Source organism: Lontra canadensis, unplaced genomic scaffold, assembly GCF_010015895.1.
Source record: "Lontra canadensis isolate GAN:19392208 unplaced genomic scaffold, GSC_riverotter_1.0 scaffold158, whole genome shotgun sequence".
Classification (NCBI taxonomy): Eukaryota; Metazoa; Chordata; class Mammalia; order Carnivora; family Mustelidae; genus Lontra; species Lontra canadensis.
In genome coordinates, this window is record NW_022631152.1 from 1,198,331 (window position 1) to 1,218,828 (window position 20,498).

Sequence of the window (20,498 nt, forward strand, 5' to 3'; positions counted from 1 at the left end):
CATCTCCGAGAAGTGGTGCAGATGACATTGATTTCAATACAACGAAAGTAGAAATTAAAGACAAAATGGGGGAAAAAAAGACAAAATGGGAAGACATAAATCACTAGGGTTAGGGGGAAATCAAAAGGGAAACTGGTATCATAATCAATGTTCTTCCGCCCAGAAGCACACGGCTAGCAGTGGCAGAGCTGAGACCGCTAGAATCTGGGTCTCCTGACGGAGCCATTCAGCCACGGACTGCTTTGCCTCTCAGGACAAGTCTCCCGGAGCCTCGGCTTCCCCATCTGTTAAATGGCCTCTAGGGCCCCAGGTCCGGCTGTGGGGTTGAAGCACGGTGGGGGAGGGGGTGGATTTGCGAGAGGCGCGGGAGCGACCGGGTTCTGGAAAGTCAGGGAGGGTGCGGGTGTCGAGAGACGGCAGCAGAGGGCGCTGGGTCGCCAGCCTGAGCCCGCGTCTGCCATTGGTCGGGCTCGGGCGCTGGGCTGGAGAGTTGGTGGAAAGTGACAAGTTGAGGGAGGCTGAGAGCCAGAGAGCGAGCGTGCAGAGCGGGAGGAGCCGCCGCAGCCGCCACCGAGAGAGTCCCGGGACGGGAGCCCCCGGGCGTAGGGCGCACTCCTCTCCGAGTCCGGGCCGGAGGGATCGGCCTTCTGCGAGCGCGACCCCGACAGCCCGGGACTGACCGGCGGGCGGAGGCGAGGCTGCAGCTGCAGGGCTGAGGAGGGACCCGCGCGCGGACGGGGTCCAGAGGCGGCCGGGCGGAGCGAGGGAGCAGGTTAGAGGGACAAAGAACTTTGCAGACGCCCCCGGCATCCTGCGGAGGGAGCGGCCGGAACGAGGTGGCCGGGACACCGGGCAGAGCCCGTGGATGTTCTGCGCGCGGCCTGGGAGCCGTCGCCGCCGCCGCCGCCGGGAGAGGAGGAATGCACCGACCGCGCCGCCGCGGGGCGCGCCCGCCGCTCCTGGCGCTGCTGGCCGGGCTGCTGCTGGCTGCGCGCGGGGCCGCTGCCCAAGGTAAGAGGCGCATCCGCCGGCTCCCGAGCCCGCGCGGCCCCCGGGGACCCTCCCGTCCGCCGCCCGGCGCTGGGCAGCGGGGTAGCACGGCGCCCGCCGAGGGGGACGGGGCGGCCGGAGACCCCGTCGGGGGTCCCGCAAACGCGACTCCGGGCGCCGGGAAGGCGGGCGAGGATTTGCCCCGGGAGTCCTGCTGTGGTCCGGAGGTGCCCCGGGGGCTTCCTCCTCGGCGCCCAGCAGCAGTTGTCAGCGCTGACAGAAAGCGTGGAGGGGTCGGGGGGCGTGGGGCGCTGGGGGCGCCTCCGTGCCGTTGTTCCCCCGGTCCCTCGCTGGACCCCTAAAGCGCCGTAAGCGGTGTTCAGGCAAGTCTACGGAGCCCCAAGGAGCAGCCGCCCCGGAAGGCGCGGTCCAGGAGGGAGTCGGTATTTTCAGTGGTGCCTTCGAGAGCCCAGGCTGTCCGCACACCGACCCAAACAAAAGCCCTGGCGTCCCGAGCCTCGGGCGGCCTCACAGATCCGCCGTCCTCGGCGCTCCTGCCTCTGGAAGCTCACGATGGAGGCCACAACGTGTGCGCTGACGCCGTCGCCGCCACTTTGTGCGAAATGTGCTGTCAGAGGCGGCCTGCTGCTCCAGAGTCCTCTGAGCGTGCACGTATGTGTGTGCGTGTGCGCGCGTGTGTGTTACACGCAAGGCGAGGGGGAAAGGCCATCTAATGCATACTTGATTTTGGTAATCTCCAAAGACAATTGCAACAGTTAGAGAAAGACTCCGCCGAAAGCCGGAGCGTCTTAGTTCACTGCGGGAAGCTTGGATCCTTGCTGTGCCCGAGCCGGTACACAATGAGAGGGAAGAGCCCGGCTGCGCTTGTGGAGACAACCGATTCATTCTTTGGAGGTTGGAGGGGGAAAGTTGATTAAAGTCTCCGGGGTCTTGGGCCTCACTTTTAACATGCATCTCTTGAGGGGGGTGCTGGAGTCCCTGGATTCTGCCTTCCCCCACTCCCAGCCCAAACCGGTGCAGATAAATAGGTTTCTGCTCTTTTATCATGCATCTTTCATTTTTAAGCTAAAGCTGTGCTTTGGAAAAGAAAAGACTTTGGGTTATTTAGCAGTTGAGGGGCAAAGATCTATTCAGTACTTAGACTATGGCTGCAGAATTAACTTTTACTAAAATCTAGCTCATAGTTTTCATGGTAGGAACACACTCTGGAAAGGGAGTTGAAGTTGTGTGTGAATTTTGATTTCTTAGAGTTGAGTTTGAGAACCACATTTTCTGAGAAGTATTCTGAAATTGATCCCCCAGTGTGGTTGTGGTAATCTAGAGGCCCCTCCGGGTAAATACAGTTCCTAATTGTAATTAAGATGTACATCAGCAGGGAGTGCACCTTCCTGATGAAAAATACTAATGAAATGTAAACAGCTTGGTCTCCTGGATGTTTGGTTCCTTCAGGGACGCCAAACATCTGGCCCCACACCACAACACCTGGGTCAGAAGTAAAAACTGGGCCATGCTGTAATGCGCGGAAACATCCTTCTTATGTCAAGTTGCTTAGCAAATTGAGGTGAAGATAATCAGGGAAGGGCTCTTAGCTTGGGTCCTTGTTTAATTTGGTTATATCCTCTCAACTTCTTTTACTTCTACATAATCTTTCAACAGTGGTTGCTTTTGGATCATGGGGGTAGGAGGGGGGAGGAGCGGACCTTTCTTTGGTCACCTGCCTTTAAGTAAATGTCCATGCAGTGATTTTGCTGCGTGTAAGACAATTTTATTATCAGCAGTCAGCCAAATTTTCTTGTCTAACTGTATACAGGCTTTAAAAATTAAAAGGGAAAAAAAAAGAGTATTGCCTATTCCAAACTCTTCAATAGTGAGCTCAAATCTGTTATTTTTGTCTTATTTGTCATCGTATACATCCCTTTCCATTTTTGTGAATGCTTGATTTTTTTCTCGGGGACAAGTCTTCCAGTGGAACTCCGGTTTACTTTCTTGTCTGATTCAGGATTCTTAAGGTAACCCAACCACTGGCTCAAGAAATGAGCTTAAGGGGAGACAGCTTTCAGTTACTTATTAAAAAAATGCTCAGTATTTCTCCCATTATTTTTTAATTTTATTAGCCAGGAGGAGCAAACCTTTATATTTACTTTTTCGGGCCTACTCATTGTTGATCTCCTCACCTGCCTCCTTCCTACCTAGGGCTAAACCTTCCTGGGAAGCTGAAGCCATTAATACTGTGTACTCAGCACTTAGGGCCTTAGGAACCCATTTTGCCTTTCTCAGAATCCTGTATATTGTGTGGTTTGCCTCTTAGAGTCAGAGGGAGGTGGCCTGCTACTGTGTTTGCTCTCATTTCATAAACCTTCCAATGCCATTTTAATACCTGTCTGTCCTGTCTACTTTTAGAATAGGAGTCTCTTGAGGGCAGTAAGACTGTCAGCTTTCCTGGTGAAAACACTGAAAGCCAAGTCAGCCAGCCCCAACTTTATTGGAGATGCCTGAAAATCCTCCCTTGGGGGGGCCACACAGTGGCCCAGTGGACAAAGGGTGTGGTAAAGCTGTGTCTGGCTATGTGTTGGAAATGTTTAATCCTCTATATTGGTTCAGCATATCTGTTAGGCTGCTTTGCTACTCGGATGCTATGCTTATCTTTCTGATATTTACTTAGGAGTCTTTAAAAACTCAGCTTTGGTCTGTATTTTCCTTTCTCCCTCTCATGTCTGGTGAGCCCAGCCTTCAAATTAGACTTTAAAGTTTCTAAATGGTGTGTCACTTGCATCCATTAGTATCCATTTTGGCTGTGGTTTGATGGAGACCACATACCCCATTTTGAAAATTTTTGAAAAGTTTGCACAGCATTGTATGTAGAATGGAATGCTTTGTAGCCCATGTGTATATTGATGTAAATGTATATCTACATATAAATGACATGCATGTATGCATCTATATAGTAAGTAGTCCATAGATTTTTGTTGAATGGAGAATAACTTTATTGGTTGCATGTAAAACTGTGGTGTCATATTTGTTCTTCTTAGTAAAAATGTAACATGACATACTTTCAAGGACTTTTTTCTTTTCTTGCCCCATCATTTAGTTTGAATGGAGTATAGTAGAAGTTAACAGTAGAACTTAGTGGTTATGAGCCTAGGCCTTGGAGTTTAAGAGTCATGGGTTTGAATCTTTTCTCTGCTTGTTGACTGGTTTTTCTGAACCAGTTAAGTGTTAAGAGATTTAAAATGAAACCGTATGTGTGAAGTACTAGAGAAGAGCACCCATCTGAGAGGTCTTAAGTTGGGGTACCTGAAACCAAGGATATGCAGCCGCCCAGAAATAATATACAAAAAAATAATTGCATATTTTTGGTTGTATGTTTCTAGCTATAATTTGATATTCTGAGAAAACGGCAATCCCCAAAAGATGGGAACCATTGTTTTGTGGAGTGTTTGATGCCTGGGGTAATAAGTTGCCTTCCTGGGTAGGTTGTGGGGGCTTGAGGGTTGGTGGTGGATCCTGGGCCCGAGCCCAGATCTGCACAATTCGTGGAGTCTCCTCACTTTTGCGGTTTCCCTCCCACCAGGCCAGGTGTCATTGGGTTTAGGAGAAGCTAAAGAATGGTGCCAAGTCCTTTGACCTCAACTAAGTATGTATTTCCTTGAAAACAAGCATTCTGAAATGCCTCTGTTTGTACAATTCATTTAACAAACACTTGGGTAATCCTTATAATGGGCCAGTGACCATTCTGAGGAATTTGCCAATATTAGCTCACTGACTCCTCACCACAAATCGATGAGGGGACTGGCATAATAAGCTCATTTTAATTTAGACCAGAGAGGTTAAGTGACTTTCTTCAGGTCACATGGCTAGGAAATGGCATTGCTGAGCTTCCAAACCAGTCCCTGAGTTCTTGCTCTTCTCTGCTGCCCTAGGCAATCTGTCCTGATTTAAGACTTAGAATTTACACTACGTATGGGCCAAAGGTGCCAATTCCCCATGTTTTCCAAGAGCAATGGGATGTTTTCTTAGCTCTATCTAGGGGTTACAAGAAATGATTGGAGACAGTCAACTTCAATTTTTCTTTCTGTGCTGGAGTTCCCTGAGCCAGTAGTCTTGCTGCAACTCAGGGATAGACCAGAAGTTTCTTTGGTGGTCTGCACCTCTGATCAGGAGGAATTATGCTGTTGTACTGAACTATAACTTTGATGCGGTTTGAGGAGTGTGTCTGGCAGTTTCTTCCAACCAGCGATGAGATATGTTTTGATGAAGTGTCTTTGTATTTGCATCTTGGTGTACAACTGGGATTGTAGGCTGAGCAGACTGATTTATTGGAGTTCTCTTTAGTGGAAGAGCTTGGCTTGCCAGCTCCAAGGTCCCTATGTAGACCAGACCCTGGCAAATCCAGCCCCAGCTAGGAAAACACTCAATTCTCTGAGACCTCCTTCTCAAAGAGAAGGGCCTCAAGCTGGCCTTCCTAATTCCCCTGCGGTGTGACAGGAGAAACTGTTGTGTAGACACACGAAGAGAAAGGAATAGTCTTCTAGGAGTCTGAGAAAGCCCTCTGGAGTTGAGGGGGAGGGGATGGCAGGGGGTGGGGTGGGGTGGGGAAAACTCTTCGAAATCCTTAACTAAATGCAGCTGCTTGTTACACGGAGCCTGACTTGCATGCCAGGAATATCTAAAAAGCTAACGAATACAAAATAAAAATAAACAGCAGTAAAAAGGCTCTCTCTTTGTTGCAGTAAGCTCGGTTGGGATTTTTAGTTTGTTTAGGAATGGGATAATTGTGGCATCCACTTTATTTTGGTAAGGCAGTGAAACGTGGATTGATGTTATGTCATTGGGATGCTCCCACCACCTGAACTTTTTCCTTCACACCTCCCCCTCCGAGCGCCCAGGCACGGATGTCCACCGGCCCACGTCGCAAACTGTTGCCCCTGAGTGAATTACATGGGAAGAGGGCAGATAATTTAATGGGATAATCTTGGCAGGGCCAGCAAATTTCACACCCCATCTCTCACTAATAGAAAGGCAGGAGAAGGCTACAACATCCTCAGATGAAAAGGTTGTATAAAAAGGCTCTGCTTAAAAGTAACTGTCTGTCCATAAATAAGGTTCTGTAGAGTTTTGATCCAAAAGCTGTTATTAAATACTGATAAGCCAAGCCTCATAATGTTTGGCCTCTTTACATTTCCTTTTTTCTCCTTCTCTCCATAGAATCATAGATTTTTTTTTTAAGAGGGGGAAGGGACCTTAAAAGATCAACCAGTTCAAGCTGTTTATTTTCTATAGTATTGCTATGCAGAAAGGATCTTCGTTTATGGCCGTTTAAAGAGGTAATGTGGAATAACAGAAATGGAATGGGATTTAGACCATGACAGACTAGGGTTTGAACGAGGGCTTGGCTACTTGCTGGCTATGGGGACTTGGGCAAAGTTCTTTGAACTTCTGAGCCTCAGTTTCCTAATCTGCAAATGGGGTAACAGTACTGTCTGACTTACTGCCCTTTTTTTTTTTTTTGGTGAGAATTAAAGGGGATAATGAACATAGGACACCTAGCATGGTATCATGGACCTAGTAAACCCACAGTGTGCTCGTTACTGTCATTGTCAGGGGCTTGCTGGAAAAATCACAAAATTTGCCTTCAAAACAATGATTGTTATTCTGTAAGGTATAAACCAAGACTCAGAGAGCAGCAGTTCTTACAATATTTTAAGACACGTGAGTATTTTGTTTTAAGGGAGCTTGTAGGCCCTCTAGAATGAAGCAGTATTCAGGCCAGAGCTGGGGACCCGGATGGGAGATTCCACAGGGCCGTTTTGCAAGCCTTAAAACAAAGGATTTTTTCAGAACAGCAAGCTCTTTGGGGAAGAGCAACCCCTCCCTGGTGCTTGGTGTAATTCCAGAATCCTGCAATGGGGAATGTTACATTTCAGGGACCTCCACTTGTAATCTGACCGTTTGTAGCTCCAATATCCAAATAATCTTGCTGAGCACAACTTAAAAGAGAAGGATAATGGCCGGAGGAAAGAATCCTGAGGTGCTCTGTTAGCCATTTAAAATTTCTGAGTATGGGAAAAAAAAAGTTCACGTTACCCAAAGAGAGAAGAGTAATGAAGTGTGGGAAGGGGGAGGGGAGATAAAAAGAACTTCTAAAGACCAAGGCACGGTTTGTGTTTTCTATTTTTATTATTTATTTATTTATTAAAAGATTTTATTTATTTATTTGACAGAGAACACACGTAGGCAGAGGCAGGCAGAGAGAGAGAGAGAGGGAGGCAGGCTCCCTGCTGAGCAGGGAGCTAGATGTGGGGCTCCGTCCCAGGACCCTGGGATCATGATCCGAGCCGAAGGCAGAGGCTTCAACCCACTGAGCCACCCAGGCACCCCTCTATTTTTATTTTTTAATGGTAAACCTAGTCATTCAATGCATTGCCACTAACATTTATTATATATTTTAGACAAATATGGTGTTGGTGCCCAGGAATAAAACATTACCCTTGCCCTCCAGGAGAGATGGAGGAGGCACATTCTCACTTTTTGAAGAACCTATTATGTGCCAGGCCTAGTTCTTTATGGATATCAAGTTTCTATGTCCCAGCAGCCCTTTATGGTTGGACCTCTGACCCCATTTTACAGATAAAGAAATTGAGTCTCAGGCCATGTCTTGGTGAACCTCTCACAAACTATTAAGTTGGGATGTGTCATTTGAACGTAGATGTTTGGAACAGATTTTTGTGAGTCTCAAGTGTATGTTATTTCTACTGTCTTTGGAGTATAATTGGGGAGACTGGATGAACAGACATGTTCCTCCCTATGCCAACTACCTCTCCTATGAGTGAATTACAGGAAAGTGCTATGGGAGCACAGGGTTAGAAGACATCAGTGCTCCCCCAGGGAATTGGAGCGAGAATGTTAGTGTCCCTCACAGGCTTGTTGCCAGGATGCAATGGGGTGATGCGTGGAAAATGCCTAGCACCTTGCCGCACACATAGTGAGTGCTCAGTGATAGTCCTGCTGTAGTTACGTAGTTGGAGAAAGGCCCCGCCATGATTTATCTGCCTCAAAAGCCTGGGCTCTTAATTTTTCCACAGTGTTCCTTTTCAGCAGGCATGGAGTTGGAAGAGTAAGTAGCTGTGTAGTCCCTAAATGGAAAAGATGACACTACGACTATCTCTGGTATTTTTCCCACCTATCCTAATCCAGATTTTTGGACTCAGCTCTGCTTTGTGTGGGGAAGGGGATTTGCACAGGTGTGAATTTGGAGAGAATCACAATGCCTAATCAGGAAGTGTGACATTCCTGGAGCTCTGGCTGGGATCAATCATGTTTTCCACTTATTCACTGACTGTACATCATTTTTTTTTTTTAAGATTTTATTTATTTATTTGAGAGAGAAAATGCCAGTGCCAGAGAGAAAGCAGGAGCAGAGGTGGGGTGGGGGTGTAGTGGGCAGAGGGAGAGGGAGAAGCAGACCCGCCACTGAGCAGGGAGCCTGACCACACAGGGTTAGATCCCAGATCACAGGGTCCTGACCTGAGCCGGAGGCAGATGCTTAAGAGACTGAGCCATCCAGACATCTCTGGTCATATATTTTCTATGCACTTACTGTGAGCCAAATATTTTGCTAGTCGCTAGGACTAAGGGTGAATAAGGCTAGGTCTTTGCCTTGGAGGGTTTTTCAAACGGCAGATCTCCGGCAGAGATTGCTAGCTGATCAGAAAATCTGTTTCCCTATCTTCTTGGTAACTTGGTTAAGATTACACTTCCCTGTTCCCTTGTAGTTAAGTGAGGCCATGTGACAAAATATTAGCCAATGGGATGGGACTGGAAGCGAAGAGTGTCACTTACAAGGGACACTTAATGGCTTGGTCCTTAAAAAACATCCCAGGCAGGATCGCTATGATTCTGAACATGGTAACCCAGAAGTCATCTGTTGAAGACATCCCAAGATAGAAACAGCCTGGAACCCTCACTTCATCATGGCACTGTGGAAGCCACCTGCCCGTCTATACTTGTTCAGGTTTTATGTGAGCAAGAAAAAAACTTCTATGGTAGTAAAGGCTGAGATTTCAGAGTTTTATCAGTTATAGCTTCTAATGTTACCTTAACTAACATTATAGAACTGAATATATATATATATATATATATATATATATATATATATATATACACATACACATGCACATATCCTTATCCATCTGTCCATCCCACAGTGCAGCAGTCAGGACCCCCATTTTTAGATGGAATGTAATAGGAAATTTCAGAGTGCATTACATTAACAAAATGAGTATTGTTTAAGGAAACTTTAGCTTCAGTTGTGCTTCTGCTGATTTGGGTTATTATTTGGCTCACGATCAACAGCTTGAAAGCCACTGGTCTGGTAGAGGCAAACCGGCAATAGCTGTGTACCACGGAGTGCGGTGGTTTTGACAATGATGGTTAAGTCCCTGTGCCACAGGGACTCCGTGAAGGAAGTGCCTAGGAAGCAGAGATGGCAAAATGGGTTCATTTTTCCAGTCAGTTGGCATTGGCTGCCTGCAGTGCAGTGTTGAGAAGGTTTCCGAGCTTTCTTCCAGGATCTCTGGGAGGGAATGCTGTGACCTGGTAGCAACATTTGCCATGGGTTTGGTGGGGAGGAGGAAAGGCTTAGACCTAGCTGGCATCTGACCAGTTCACATGGATTCTGGGCTCCTTCCAGTGAATTAAACCCCTTCCCAAATTATTTATGGCACATATATGAGGTTTCTAGCACTGGGCTAAGCACTGTGGGGAAGGTAGGAGCACTATGACTAGCCCTTGGGGAGTTTACCTTTTAGGGGCAATAAAATAGGCACTTGTGAAATAATTATACCCCCAGTGAGTACAGAGTTGGCAATTATAGAAGCAGAATGCTGAGGAGCGAGAGGGCTTTTGGGAAGAAGTGGGATGTGATGTGAGCCTTGAAGGATGGGGAGGATTAAGATGGGGATAGGAGGAGAGGAGCTAGACATTCTGTAGCTGCCCTGGTGTCCATGGACCTGCCCGAGCAGGGCAGGTGTCCTGAGTTCCAAGCAGCTGACCTGGGTTCTTAAACTGGGCTTCACCCTGGACCGAGGCTAATGTCCATGGGATGGACGGAGAGTAACGGAGAAAAAGAGGACCCTGAGTGGTGCCCGTTATGTTTTTTGCATATGAAGGAGGGTGGGTGGGGGAGCAAGGTTTCACTGGGAGCATGAGGACGTACCTTTTTCTCCAGAAGAGTATCCTGGAGAGTTAAAAATGACATCCATTTCAGGGCTGCTTGTCAAAGGTATAGGATGTCCACTGTAGCAGTTTCGTTTTATAGTGCGGGCTAGTAAATCCCTGTCCACATTTTGCCTCCTTGATGAGAATCATAATAGTATTATAATGATTAACACATCCATCATCCTATCTGCCAAAGAGCAATTTTAAGTAGTTTAAGTACTTTAACTCCCACAGTCTTCAGGGAACCCTATGAGGGAGGCATGAATTATTATCCCCATTTTCCAGATAAGAAAACTGAGGTCCAGAGAAGGTAAGTAACCTGCTCTAAGTCACACAGCAAGTGAAGTGAGAGAACCAGAATCTGAACCTGGTAATTCTGAGCTCAGGGCTTTGTCCTTCCTTGAGCATTATGCCATACCACATGCAGCTCAGTATTTTTTTAAATCTGTCTGATGATTCAAATTCCCTGTAAGATCCCAGCCAAATGTGGAGTCAAAATAATTATAATGAAATCCTCTATTTGTATAGGGTTTTGCAGCTTACAACATTATTTCATTATAATGTTGTCATTAATTTTCCAAATAATCCAATAAAATGGGATTTCTTTCTTTCTGTTTCTCTCTTCCTTTCAAAATTAGGCATGCGTGGTTGGTTGGCAGCTCACCTAAGGTCACTGTAGCTGCTGGAAGCTGCTGGAAACCCAGCCTCTTTGACTTCAGGCCCATAGTGCTTTCAGTTCTAAAAGACTACCTGTGTTTGGTATTCGTGACTCCAAGAAACTAATACATGTCTACTTTCACTGTACTTTTACCAGCAGACGAATTTACTTGATTCCCCTTAAATGAGCTATTTTTTTTTTTTTTTTTCCCCAGAAATGGTTGTAAGCATTTGTAGATGGGACCTGGAGCTAGGATTCCTGTAACCTAAGGAAAGTCACTTACAAATAGACTGAGAGAAGTTACTTACAGACAAGGAATGAATGTCCTGAGTGGTTGGTGATTGTGGCAGGGGGAAGAGCCCACTGGGGAGAGGGCTTTGGCATCAGGAGGTCTTGGTGTGAAACTGGGTTCACTGCTTCCCTGCCAGCAAATGCCCTGAGCTCTCTCAGACTCACTTTCCTTACCTGTACAATGGGAGGTCCAATGATGCTTATGGTGCTTGACAGGGTGGTGGTGGGGACCGTGGGGAGCTCATACAGTTCCTGGGGCATGTTCTGTGTGTGTGCTCACTTATTCCTCTGACTTAAATGGAGACCAGCAAGAGGGTACTTCCTCCTTTGAGCTTTTCCCAGGATGTGGTGGGGAAAAATTGCTAAAACTTAGCACCTTCTTGGCCTTTATTTTACAATATAATCAATTTTATAACAAAATCATGCAGACCTTCCTAGCACTTGGAAATTTTAGGTTAAATTATATTAATGTTTGTCAAGGACATGACTTCCTTATGCTCTGTGATGGTTAAACACCCTAAGGTAAAGTCGGATCCTGCTGCCCGAAATCCTAGATTTCCTTGAAAGGCTCCTATCTGTTTTATGTGGGGAACTGGCCCTATTTCCTGATGGGTTTGAGGGTACATTAAAGCAATTTATTCTACTTTTTCTCACAAGAGAGATTATGTCCTCACTCCTGGATTTCACTCCAGCTTGGGTACTTAATAGTTTTTACATAATTTTCATACTCCCTGCAGTCTTGGTTGTTTTTCTTTTCCCCACCTGAACTTTCGGGGTGATGAAAGCTACGGATTCCTCTGGAAGGCGTGCCTTAAGAAAGCAATGCTTAATTTAGTGGTGGCTGTTTACCTCCTCCTTTCAAAGAACTTCCGGTCCCAAATGTTGCCTGTTTGAGAGGAGCTGTGCAGACTGCTGGCAACAAGAAGCAACACTTTTTGATGATGTTCTGAATGTGCTGGTGAGTTACGCTCTTTCTCTATGTGCAGCTCGCAGCCCTCTGCCCACTCACATCTGGTGTTCTTAAACTGAAGAAACAAGTGCTTTGCCTGTGGCCAGAAAATCTTCAGAGAGTCTCAACTGGCTGGAGGGGTAGTGAGGAGGATTCTTCCAGCGGACACCTGATAAAGGTCATTTCTCCTCCCCACTGAGCAGGGGAGGAACGGAGCTGAGCATGCCCAGTTTGTTTTACCCAATTTATCAATGAGTCACTATATTATACTGAGCAAGCTCCTGCAAGAAGTAGCTAGTAAAGGGGCAGAGACAGCCTAGCACTTAGCACGAATTTGTTTCCCTCCCCAACAAGTAGCGCTGAGTGTGGGGAGGAAAGCATTCCCCCTTACACTGGTTTACAACTTGATTTTTTTTTTTTTTAAGGGGGTAATTGCCAGATTTCATGGTTGTGTTGGGGTTAAAACTATATACACAGATGAGATGGTCAAAATTTTTATAAATAACCCTCCCACATCTTTGCCTCAGGTTTAGAAAGCTTCTCAGCCAACCCAGGACGTTGGTGAAAGTGGCTTCTTCCCCCGGACTCATAGAATCAAATCAATACGACAGCTGGTTTCCCTGCTTAGTGTGGGTTCAGGGGAGCGAAGGAAAGAAGGGACCCAAGAGGCAAAGCCCCTTCATCTGTCGAGTGATGTGTCCTGTGTAAACTACCAAGAAGTCACTGGCAATTCTATCTGGTTAAATATTTATTTAGCAACTAAAGTGGATGCCGAAGAAATAGATGGCAATATCCCCTCCCGTAGGGCATTCATTTTTGTTAGGGAGGCAAGGTGGAGACCCCCAAATAGTATGAGAATAACACTGAATCAAAGCTCACCGCTTTGACCTTTGCTTAGGGCTCTTCTATCTTGCAGCTTCTAGAAACTGGGCACTCTAGTGCCTGCCCCAGCTCGCTGGCACAGCAGGGTCATGCTGGTTTCTCTCCCCATCTCTTTCCTGAAATCTTATTCTTCAACGCCCTGTCTCCCACACTCAGGAATTCACCTTCTGCCCTTCCTTGCCCTGTGCCCCCACATGCAGCCAGTATTCAGCCTAACACCTAGATTTTAATCTTTGTAATCATAGTCACTGTCATTTATTGAGCATCTATGATGACGCCTACATCTGGCAAGACATTCTGTATTTTGTAGCAAAATCCTGTTATTTCGTCTCTTTAGAATTGTTGCCCCCTCCCCTCACTGCTTCCTTCTGCTCCTTTATCAGTTGGGAAAAGAAACTGCGCCTGCCTGTCCTCCAGCCTTGTTATGGGGAGAGCGCCAGTCATAACCTCTGACCCCTACCCTCACTGTGCTGGGGTAACCATAGTCCATTCCTGGGACTTAGGGGTGGTCCTCCTGGGGCAGGGAAGCTGGGAGATGGCCTTGGCCACGTCTCTGCCCTGGAAAGAAGCTCGTGTGAGGGAGAGAATGACTTGGATATCCTGGGCAGACATTGCTGAAAGGCCTTCCAGTGGCCCAGTGTCATCTCCACATCCCTGAGCTTTTCTGTTAAGAGCCCGGAGACTCTGCTTTGGGTGAAGTGACCGTGCCCCGACCATACACACAATTTACCTCACTAATGATCACAAGATGAGATGGTGTCATTATTTTTAACCTGAAGGAAGCATTTTTAGTGCTTTTTCACATGAGAAAATACACGTTCAATAAAGATAAAATCACAAATGTAGTATGAAAACAAAAATCACTAACAATCCTACCATTCAGAGAGCATCTCTGATCATCTTTCCTATACATGATTATATTTCTGTTCATAAAAGAAGCCACACTTTTATTCCCAAGAGAAAACAGAGGCTCAGAGATGTTAAATAACTTCTCCGCTGTCATCTAACCAGCCACTTTGCTTTCCATTCACTTCTTTGTGAGCAGGGACTCAATCTTAGTTAACTACTGTCTGGTCCAGCACATTCCACTCGGTATGAAATCACCAAGTATGCGTTGAGCGAATGCTGAATTTAGTGTGATTGTGTGCCACAAGGAAGCTGCATACATTGTTGTGTAGATCAAGGAGAGAAGTGTGCATTGTTCAGAATTACTGGGAGGGTCTTCTGAAGGAGGTGGAGATGGCCAAGCAATACTGATTTGTTTCTCTCTAGTATGCAGTGTCCTGAGTGGTCAAAGCTGGAGAGCAGGGATACCTGAGCGCCTCCTGCTGTCAGAATTGGGCACTGCCCAGAACTTAATGACTGCGTGGGAGCTTTTCTGCAAATGCAACAGGGACTAAGTGTGAAGGTGTGGGTGTGGACTTGGCAAAGAGGGCTGGAGGAAGAGATACATAGTATCCAGAAGGAAATGCACAGCTGTTGGAGCCGTTGGGAATCAAGTCCTAAAGGATCAAGGAGGGAGTGAGAGGATGGGAGCACGACCAAAATAGTACCAAGGATACCATGATAGGACTTTCCCGCTTGTCAGTCTGCCTTCCCCCACTCTTTGGTCTCATCTGGCACCTTTGTATGTAGTGGCTTTCCCATGGGCTGTCCCCTGCCACAGAAATGTCCTTTCTCAACCTATCAACTACCAGTCCTGCTCTGGCTTCATTGACCTTTCCCTGACTTGCCAGACTCCATTGGGTTCCCACTTCCTCTTCATTGTAGTTTGTAATTAAATATTTATTTGTGCATCTATGATCTTTTCTTAAAATATTTTTTTAAAGGGCGCCTGGGTGGCTCAGTGGGTTAAAGCCTCTGCCTTCGGCTCAGGCCATGATCTCAGGGTCCTCGGATCGAGTCCTGCATTAGGCTCTCTGCTTGGCGGGGAGCCTGCTTCCTCCTCTCTCTCTGCCTACTTGTGATCTCTTTCTGTCAAATAAATAAATAAAATCTTTTAAAAAAAGCTTTCCTTTTTTAAGAGAGAAAGAGTGAGAGAGAGCATGAGAGGGAAGAAGGTCAGAGGGAGAAGCAGACTCCCCACGGAGCTGGGAACCGGATGTGGGACTTGATCCTGCTACTCAGGCATCATGACCTGAACTGAAGGCAGTCACCCAACCAACTGAACCACCAGGTGCCCCATCTATGATCTTTTCTATCACTGGCTTGGATGCTCCTTAGAGTGGGGTCCAAGTCTGGATCACAGCTGGTACGGTTGCCTGGTGGCCCGCTGAATGGACTCTACTTACTTTTCCCGAGTTTTGGTCTTACTTCCTAGAGCCTGGGATACTTCCAGCTTGCTCTGCCATTACTGTCTGGCCGTTTAAAACTGCATCTTTGAACAACTGAAAATCTCAAGGCTATCTCTTCCAAAAGATGAGGAATTCAACCCCGTAAAAAGTCAATCTGGACTCAATTAAACCTGCTGTGGGCTCTGTTTGCAGGGGAGCAGTGGGTAGCTCAAGAGCTGGGCTGTTTTCCCAAGATGAAAAATCTGTGATAACTCTTGAGTTCTGCTGCTATAAATTAGGGTCACTCTGCCCTTAATTGGCAACAAATTAAAATTCTCCCTTACAGTCCTCCTCTTTCTCTTCTTTCATGTACAGTATGTTTGAAATAAGGTGTGGAAGATATTGGCCCCTTGCCACAGGGGAGAGGGCACCATGGCTGAGCCTACAGGCAGGTCTGGGCTGTGAGGGCCACCGAGGAGAGGGGGTGGTGAGTGATTCTTCCCTGCCCTGACAACCCTTCTCCTCCCTCCTTTGGTCCTCCTGCTCTTCCCTCCCCTTTCTTTCTTCAGGAATTTTGAAAGGTCTCATTACTAGGGAAATATCCCCTGGGGAACTCTTACTCTCTCTTCTTTCGCTTAATAAGCAGAGGGGAAAAAATTCTCTAAGTTTTGAACTTGCAAGCAATCTGGATGCAAATATGGCCAGAAAGGCCCGTGAGTCTTTGCATTTTAAATCCCTTGAACCATCAACTTTAGGCTGGGCCACCTTTTCTTCACAAGGGGAAGAGGAAAGGGACTTTAACAAAGTGGGTTTCTTGGCTGCCAAGGCCGTGGTGGGGGAGAAGAAGGGATGGGGCTGTGTCAGTTTTTGCCCTCCCAGTGTTACTCAGGAGGGTAGTTGGTCACTATGTGCACTGAGTAAGGCTTGTGCACTGAGTATGTGCACTGAGTAAGGCTTCCCAGGGGCCAGGTCCTGGGCTGGATCTACCCGCACTTCTGGTGGGAGCATGACTGCTAACCAGTCAGGACCTGGGCACAGATTCTGAATGTGTAGTGTGGGGGGTGGGCAGCTAATCAGGGCTTGCAGTTGACTGGCTGAGAGGGAATTAGGAAGGGTGTCTTGGGGAGGCTTCACCCAGAGCAGGAGTCTGGAAGGTCCTCAACCCATCATGCATTTTTTATACAATTGATCCTAACGAATGGGTTGATTTTGACAAAAGAGTTAGCAAGAATCTGCTGTCTGTAATGTTTGGTGCTCAACTAAGTGATAAAAAGCATTTCTCAGTCCCCTCTCTGTCAACCAGCCCTTCTCAGGGAACTCAGCTGCTCTTTCAGGACCAAAACAACTCAGAGGGAGGCCGAGACCCTTCCATCTGAGTGCTGGAGGCTGGGGTAGGGTTCAGAACCCAAGCCAGGCCTCTGCCTCTCCAGGAAGTTGTCCTGCTTTGGGTTATGGTGTCTCATTTCTTCCTGTCTGTGGTGGGGATTATAACTCCTTCTCTGAAGATTATGGAAGATTAAAGGAGATGAAGGATGTGAAAACACCTGGTAAACTTTCAAATTTTATCTGAGATCCAAGGGTCAGATAACAAGCAAGAGTTTGTCTCCATTTCTTGGTGAATGGACCCATGGGGCTTCCTTTATTCACTCCACAAATATTTATGGGCCTGACACTGTTCTAGATGTGGGGGTGAAGCAGGAAACACAACGAAAACCCTGCTCATGGAGAAGTCTAAAAAATGGAGAAATATATGTTCTATCAGGTCACAGTAAGCACTGAGGAAATGGAAGCCGGCAGGAGAACTTGTGAAGAGGGGAGTGGTGGGGCAGGGCAGACGCCATTTTGTGGAGTGGCACGGAAGACCCTGGGATAAAGTGACTCTGGAGCCCAGACCTGCGCTAAAAGGTGTGAGCACTGTGGCTGTGGGTTGTGAGGGGAGCCCTCCAGCAAGGCCCAGCGAGTACAAAAGCCTGGAAGCGGGAGTGGGTTCTCAGCTAACAGTGCAACAGCAACTGCCTCCGTTGCCACTAGGAACGTTTGTCCAGTGCTTACCTGTGTGTCAGGTGGTAGGCAAGCCTCCCTTCACAGTCACATCAGGGAGGCTGGATTATTATTATACCTGTTTCATAGATAATCAGATTCAGGTAGCACCAGCAACAAGCTAAGCATTCAGACCACTGGGGGAGAGGCAGCAGTGTGTGTGGAAGGCAGCCCTGCACAAAGGGAAGAATGCATGGTTTGGAGAGAATAAAATCTGGGTTTGGGTCATTCACCTGCTGTGTAATCTTGGGCAAGGTGCTTAACCTCTCTGGGCCTTGGTTTCCTAGTTTGTAAAATGAGCTAATAAAATCTCAGAGAATTGTTATGGATATTATGGAGTGAGAAATTAGGTGAAAGGATGCTGCAAACCCCCTTACACCACAAAAATGTTACTTTACTACTCCTGCTGCTACACCAGCTCTCCTTCATATCCTCTTGAAAAGACAGTGAATGAGAGAGAAATGAAAGTTTATAACTTATATAATTTCCTTTGTTCTTTCCTGATGTTTTATTTTTAAAGATTTTATTTATTAGGGCTAGAGAGAACATGAACAGGGTGGGGGTCAGGGAGAGGGGGAAGGAGGCTCCCTGCTGAGCAGGGAGTCTGACTTGGGACCCTGAGATCATGAGCAGGACCCTGGGATCATGACCTGAGCAGAAGGCAGACGCCCATCCGAAGGAGGCACCCACGTGCGGCTCCTGTGATTTGATTTTATGTGAAAGTCTCTGAGGGTGAATGAGTTACAGTATCCAGTTGAGTTACAAAGTATTTCTCTGCAAGATCAAAGAACTATGAGGTACAGTTGGTGGTGAGGCTTCTCAGGTTTCTGAAGAAATTGCTTGAGGTCCCAGAACCCCTAGTCCCCTCCTTCTCTCCCTGAAGACCTGGCTCCTTGGAATCCCCAAACCTAGAAGTTTATGGTAGCGTAGTCTCTGATTTTGCCTTGTATAGATAGTAGTTGCTCAATAACTTGTAAGTAAGTGGCTCTAAATAATTGTAGCCTTTCAGATGATTAAATCATTCATTCTCTGCATTTGTCCCAGGGTCCCATGGGATGACTGGCTAAATCATGGGGATCTGGAGAGATGGGTATTATTACCTGGGACTACAGAATGGGAAAACTGAGGTGATAAGACCTATCTCAAACTGGAGACTTGATGGTGAGCCTTGGTATCCATTTTCATTTGGCTGAGGAATGCTTTGCTTCCGCCCCATGGTGGTGGGTCCGTTAAGTCATTTGTTCATTAACCGACTGAGGACCTGCTCTGTGCCCGGCTCCATGCTAAGTGCTGGGAATGCAGTGATGGTTGTTCTGGGGACAACCTTTGGAGATGTTCAGCATGTATTATTTAATTTGAATGCTTGCTGCTGCTCTTCCAGGGACCTCCAGAAATGCAGAGATAATGGCTGCTTCTTCACCACTTGCTGATGACTGGCAGGCATGTGCCCATCTAGCTGGCCCATTGTCTGGTGCCGGTGACCTGAGTCATGCAGCCGTATTTTGCTTCCCCAGCATGCCAGTGGCTTTCTGTGATAAGCTCCATCTTGGCGGGGTTGCCGCCCTCCCCTGGGGTTGGGATAACAGCCTCCTGGGGACCGTGGCTAATCTCAGGAGAAGCAGAGCCCCCAGGGGAAGAATCCTGTCTCTCCTTGTGTGCACCTAGGGTTAGGCCGAGCTGCTGCTAAGGAGAGATGACTGCTGGGAACAGGAAGCAGGGATGACTGTTGGGAATAGGAAGCATGGGGGTGAACCCCCTTTCTGCCCCCAGTGAGGACCTTCCTCACTGTTACCTTTTCTTGTAGCTTAAGCCCACTCTCCCCCCTTGCCCCCACCCGAGAAAGTGAAATTAGACCAAAATCAAAATACTGGCTCTAGAGGCAGCTAAACCCATTCAATTATCTGTGACCTTAGGCAAACCTCAAAAGCCCAGTTTTCCCATGTATAAAACGTGGGGTGCAAATCATGCCTACCTCATTACCTTTGGGTGAGGATGAACTATGATAATACTCCTGGCCCCCGAGCACACACTGAGTGTACACAGTAAGCATCAGTAACTATGAGCTAAGATGACCATTTTATAGGTGGGCAGCCAGAGGCCCACATTGGGGTTGATTGGAATTAACTACCCAGAGTTCCGGAGGGCTGGAGTCTGGAGTAGAACTCAGCTCTTTTGGAGGCCAGCCCTAGGCCACCAATGAGCCAACTTCCTTTTCTCACCAGTGGTGACCCTCTGTGCCCTGCTGCCTGGCCTGGAAACAGAGAAGAGGAGGGACTGGGATAGTTCAGCAGCAGATGTCAGAGGTTGAGCATCTCTTCCAGCTAGGGAGAAAGAGCGAGAGACTGAGAGAGAGAGAGAGAGAGAGAGAGCGAGCGCATGAGCGGGGTGAGGGGCAGAGGGAGAAGCAGACTCCCTGCTGAGCAGGGAGCCCCATGTGGAGCTCTATCCCGGGACAATGACCTGAGCCCAAGGCAGACCGCCCTGCTGACCTGAACCGCCCAGCTGACCTGAGCCACCCAGGCTTCTCAAGCCCTACATTTTTAAAAAGACACCTACTGGAGGAAGCAGACAGCCAGAAGGGAGAAGTGGAGGGAACACATTCATTCATAGTACATACTAAGAAAAACAGTCCTGAGTATGTGCCAGCAGCTATATTGGGTACCAGGATACCCTGGGACCAGGACATTCTCCCCGTTTTCTAGGGGCTCCTGGACTAGTGGAGCTGGTGGGGCAGTGGGGAGAAGAATGAGGATTTGTTCTGACCTTTGCTGTAAGGGAAATGTGAATGGTGAGCTGTGGCTCTGAGATGTGGCTGTCCTTCTGTGTCGTGCGGCCGCCCTCGTGGGCAGGGCCATCGACACACATGGAGCGATGCTCTGAAAAGGGAGCCAGAGCCCTGTGTGCTGGGGAAAGGGAGTCTGGGGATGGGGGTGGGGGTTGCCACCAGGCAGCCAGGCCAGAGCTCCAGGGGGCTGATGGATTACATTCCTCCAGTTAGAAACCGTCAGAAGCCCCACTGAGCAGGACTCTTTGGCTTTGGAACTTTGCTGATGTTTCCTCTGGCCAGGGGAAAAATTAGTTTCTGATTGAAGTGTCACCTTTCTGTCCTCTTGCTTTCCTGAGTGTGGCAAGAACCAAATCCAGATGATTTGCACTAAACTTGTTAATTTTCACGAAG

General features: G+C 47.5%; 1 protein-coding gene across 1 annotated transcript in view; it reads left to right on the plus strand.

Moving 5' to 3' along the window:
• Positions 1 to 496: 496 nt before the first annotated feature.
• ROR1 (receptor tyrosine kinase like orphan receptor 1) overlaps positions 497 to 20,498 on the plus strand; it is a 402,684-nt gene continuing 382,682 nt past the window's right edge. Inside the window, exon 1 of the mRNA XM_032844866.1 lies at positions 497 to 1,011. Coding sequence (XP_032700757.1) covers positions 921 to 1,011 — 91 coding nt within the window. The 5' untranslated portion in view covers positions 497 to 920. The remainder of the gene's footprint in view (positions 1,012 to 20,498) is intronic.